The sequence below is a fragment of the Theobroma cacao genome, chromosome 9 (assembly GCF_000208745.1).
Source record: "Theobroma cacao cultivar B97-61/B2 chromosome 9, Criollo_cocoa_genome_V2, whole genome shotgun sequence".
Classification (NCBI taxonomy): domain Eukaryota; kingdom Viridiplantae; phylum Streptophyta; class Magnoliopsida; order Malvales; family Malvaceae; genus Theobroma; species Theobroma cacao.
In genome coordinates, this window is record NC_030858.1 from 28,188,196 (window position 1) to 28,193,114 (window position 4,919).

A 4,919-nucleotide genomic window follows, 5' to 3' on the forward strand; every position below is an offset into this window, starting at 1 on the left:
TTTTTTGACTTGGAAGCCTTGATTACTTTTCTAACCGTTAGAAGCTTCTTAAATACTTGGAAAATCAGCTCTGATAGGTGTTAGGCAGTTTTTGACGTTGGAAACAGTTTGGTGGCAGTTTTGGTCGTTAATATGTCTTCTAGTCTTAATTCAAATTTTCTAACAGAATAATTTTAGTTAACTAACTGCGCTCTTAGTTGACTAAGTCGTTTCTGTTTTCTGATCCCAGTTTTTGGTAGTAAGCACTAAGTTGACTAACTTCCTTCTTAGTCGATTAAGTGGTTTCTGTCTTAAAGTCCAAATTTCTTGCAGTGGGCTCTTAGTCGACTAACCTACTTCTTGGTCGACTAAATTTTCTTTGTTTCTCAAACCTCTTCAACCTGCCAACTTCTGATTTGAATTTTAGCTGACTAACCCTTTATCATTCAACTAAGGAGCTTCTGTTTTGTTGATCAATTGTGGTTTCTTATACATATAATTTTTTATATGTTCCTTGGAATAATTTATTTATCATTGGCATACAATTCTTGTCCCGCACACTCAAGTAGAAATCTTAGACACAAATGAATGGGAATGTTTTATTATCATCAAAAACTAATGAAGCCAACAATCTCCCCCTTTTTTATGATGACAAAACATTCATTGATTAACAGTATAGTGTCCATTTAATATTTTTAGTTCTGCAAAAAAAATGAGAATTTCTCCCCCTAAGTGAGTGCTCCCCCTTAGTGTGTGCTTATTTTACTTATTCATTTCAGTAAATTTTTATTCATGTCATACAGACAATGACATTATACATTCAGAATATATTTATGCAGACATATAAAGTAATCAACAATAGGTGACTGGTTGACAGAATATCATCAATATTTCAGCTGTGTCTGTCAACAACATATTGTTACCAGATTTTATCTATGCCATTTATCATCCAACAAATATAGTATAATTAACATCCATATACAATCACAAACATAATCCATTCACATTCCATTCACAATATCATTGATAGAAATTGGTTATCATCATAACACCCAATATCAGTACCAAATCTCAAAACAACAGCAAACAAGCTCAAGAACAGATTTAACCATCAGCAAACAAATAATATAAGCAGCTTAACAGCATCCCATTTTCAACACATTAACATAAACCACAAAGTTAAATTCAAATGTTCAACTGACAACAGAACAAAAAATAGTAGAAAAAGTAGTCATTATTTTGTTCCTAAATTGCCCCTAGTTCTCCCCTAAACTTTATACCATAATTCTCCCCTTTTTTGTCATCATCAAATCCTAAGGACGCTCAATCATCTTCTGAAGAAGGTGATGGGGTAGATTCATCCGTGCAATAGAAAACATTAAGGGGTTCAAGAGATGGTTCTTGAGGTGATTTCTGTGGTGAGGGTTCAGGGGATGATTTATCAGGAATTTCAAGAGGGTCTTGAGGAGAAGAGATAGCTGATGGTCTAGCTTTTTCAGCTATTCTAGAGGATTTTCATCACTTGAGGAATTTGGTCTTGGTTGCCATTGTCTTCATGCCTTTACCAAATGGTTTAGACTTGGCTTGTGGAGCAGTAGTAGCTTTTTCTTTTCGTTTCCTAAATTGTTCCTTTGTAACTGAAGCTGGTTCAGGGGATTTTCTTAGGGATACTGACTTTTGTGCTTTCCCTTTAATTGCTTCCTTTTCAACTTATTCTTCTCTAACCATTTGGTGAAAGACATCCATTATTGAGACTTCCTTTGTCTACTCTTGTTGAGGTTCATGATGGGATGGAGGAATTTCACCAAGTGAGCCAAGCACTTCAGTACCTTGTTCTGATTTTGCTTCCTTTTGTGGCTTAGGTGAGGGGGATTTCCTTGATTTATCAACTTCAGGTTCATGACCCTTGCCCTGGAAGGTAGAGCCTTCAACATCCTGTCCTGCTGGTGCAGGGCTTAGAGTGGCAGAGGTGTTTGCAGTTGCAGGTTCAAGAGGCATTTTTCCTTTTTTTCTTTAACACATTTTCCAGTTTTGCCAATTTTTCTTCAATTTTCTACATCCTCATAGCCTGGTCAGTAAGCTTTCCATCCATTCTCATGAGTAGATTGAAAACCATTTCATTTGAGATTTGTGAAGGGGCTGCCTTTGACTGAGCAGGGAGAGAAGACTCTCTTTTTAGAGTGACTTTGGGGGTTTTAATAAATTTTTCTCCATCAAGCTTATACCCCATCTTAAGCAAACTCTCAAGGTAAATAGCTTGATCCCTACTCTTTACTTTATCCAATTCATATCTAGAGCTCCAAATTCCATTTTTTTGTACCAATGATGTAATGATATTTCCATAAGGCAGATTTATTTTTTCTAGTAGACAGACTCCTCTCATTCTTTCAATCATGAATCTGCTTAGATTTAGTGGAGCACCATTGAAGGCATGCTCCATTAACCATAAGTCCTGAAGACTAATGTAGCTAAAACTACCATCTCTTCCATAAATATTTACAGCAATAAAATAATGTAAAATTCTAATTTGTGGACTTTTAATCAAACCAGCATTACTTTTTGATGAATATTTTTCTTTCCTCCTTGTAATTATCTCCCACAAAAAAGTGGGATCATAGGTTTCAAGCATCTCATAGTCACCATCTTCAATTTAAATTTTAAGCAGATTTCCTAAATCAGCAACAGTCACAACAAATTCCTTTCCATTTAAAAAGACATTCAGACCATCATCAATATAATCATCAGAATCTTCAAGTTCACCCTTATCTAATGCTATGCTTGCATAAAATTTTTTCACCAAACTAGCATTATAGGTTCGATTCTTAAAAGTGCTAAAATCCTTCAGTTTCATTTCTTCAAAATAATCTGATAAAATAACCTGAATTTCAGGGGCTTCATTAAAGCTATTCCAATCTATGAATTTTTCACATGTAATTGGTCTATTTTCTTGAATCTATCTTCATGGGCTTTATTCCTAAATTTGGAGAACGGAATATTACCTTTCTTGGAGGATTTACCATTTTTTTCTTCTTCTTCTCTATTTTGTATTCCTTCATGATCTGCTTTTTCTCAGATTTCTGGACCTCAGAGGCGAACATACTCTTTTTTTTCTTCTTCTGAGATTCAACTTGTCTACTTTCCTCCACTGGTCATTTACCCTGTTTTCTTTTCCAAAATTTTTTTAGTCTGTGATGATTTTGCCATTCGGTTTGAGAGATTTATGGCTTAGGGTTTTGTGGGTTTAAGAAGGAAGAATTTTTGTTTCAGCAGGGTTGATTTTAGATGAGAGAAAATGAAGTGAGAATGTGTTAAGTGAGGTTGAATTCTATCAAAACTATTTGTCTCCCCCTCTTTAAATATTTTTAGTAACCTCTTCTTTTAAAATTTAAAAATTTCCCTCTTAAATTTTATTTTTAGTGAAGTGATTTTTCTTTTCTGTTCCATCACCCGGTTGGCAGTTTCTTTTCATTATTTAATTCCTCATTTCTTAAAATGACTGAGTCTTATTATTTAAAGAGATATAATGCTCTTAGTTGATTAAGTAACTCTTTTAGTCAACTAAGTGCCTATTGTCTTTTGAGAAAATTTCAAATTTTTTCTTAAAGCTTCTGCACACTAACCATTCCTAAATTTCTTCTAATCTCACAAAATCTTTCCTCATTTAGAGGCTTCGTGATCATGTCAGCTAATTGTTGTAGAGTATTGACAAACTCAATCTTAATATCACCTTTCACTACATGATCTCTAACAAAGTGATCCCTAATCTCGATATGTTTAGTCCTAGAATGTTGTACAAGATTTTTTGAAATGTTGATTGCACTTATATTATCACAATATATTGGTATGTTATCCATTGTTACCCCAAAGTCTTTTAGTTGTTGTTTAATCTACAAGATTTGAGCACAACAACTACCTAGAGAAATATATTCGGCTACAGCTGTAGAGAGAGTAACTGAATTTTGTTTTTTACTTGACCATGACATAAGCATACTACCTAGAAACTGGCAGGTTCCACTAGTGCTCTTTCTATCAGTTTTGCTTCTAGCAAAATCTGCATCTGAATATCTAACTAAATTAAAGGATGATTCTCTAGGATACCATATCCCTAAAGTTTGTGTATCTAAGAGGTATCTAAAAATTCTTTTAACAGCGGTTAAGTATGATTCCTTGGGTTGAGATTGAAAACGAGCACACAAACATACACTGAACTGGATATCAGGCTTGTTGGCTATTAAATAAAATAGTGATCCGATCATACCTCTATAGAGCTTTTGATTAACATCATTTCCCTTTTCATCAACTTCAAGTTTGGTGGATGGACTCATTAGTGTGCTAATTGATTTCAGCTTCAGCATGTCAAACTTTTTGAGCATGTGTTGAATGTATCTTTCTTGGCTGATGAAAATTCCTTCCTTACTTTGTTTGATTTTGAGCCCAAGAAAGAATTTCAGCTCTCCCATCATGCTCATCTCAAATTCACCCTGCATTTTTTTAGCAAAATTATTGCATAAAGCCTCATTAGTTGCACTAAAAATAATATCATCCACATAGATTTGAACAACAATTAAATCATTTAAGTATTTTTTAATAAACAATGTTGTATCAATACTCCCTCTAATATAACCTTTTTCAACTAAAAACTTAGAGAGTATTTCATACCAAGCTCTTGGAGCTTGTTTTAGTCCATACAAAGCTTTATGAAGTTTGAACACATAATCTGGTTTTTCATAGTCCTCAAATTTGGGGGGTTGTTCAACATAAACTTCCTTTTGAATGAAACCATTAAAAAATGCACTTTTTACATCCATTTGAAACAATTTAAAGTTCATAAAACAAGCAAATACAAGCAACAATCTTATAGCTTCTACCCTAGCAACAGGTGCAAAGGTTTCATCATAGTCAATTCCTTTCTCTTGGTTATATCCTTGAGCCACTAACTT

General features: G+C 33.9%; 1 protein-coding gene across 1 annotated transcript; it reads right to left on the reverse strand.

Annotated features, from left to right (window-relative positions):
* On the reverse strand, positions 1,303-1,977 carry LOC108663282 (leucine-rich repeat extensin-like protein 5). Its single transcript, XM_018126880.1, has 2 exons — positions 1,809-1,977; positions 1,303-1,478 (listed from the first exon to the last, which is right to left on the reverse strand). Exons 1-2 carry the CDS (start codon positions 1,975-1,977, stop codon positions 1,303-1,305), a joined length of 345 nt encoding a protein of 114 aa, XP_017982369.1.

Excerpts from the sequence above, each read along its gene's own strand:
- LOC108663282 (XM_018126880.1), bottom strand. The coding sequence starts at position 1,977 with ATGCCTCTTGAACCTGCAACTGCAAACACCTCTGCCACTCTAAGCCCT. Across the intron at positions 1,479-1,808 it reads GGAAGCAAAATCAGAACAAG|CTGAAAAAGCTAGACCATCA; the intron begins GTACTGAAGTGC and ends CCTCTAGAATAG.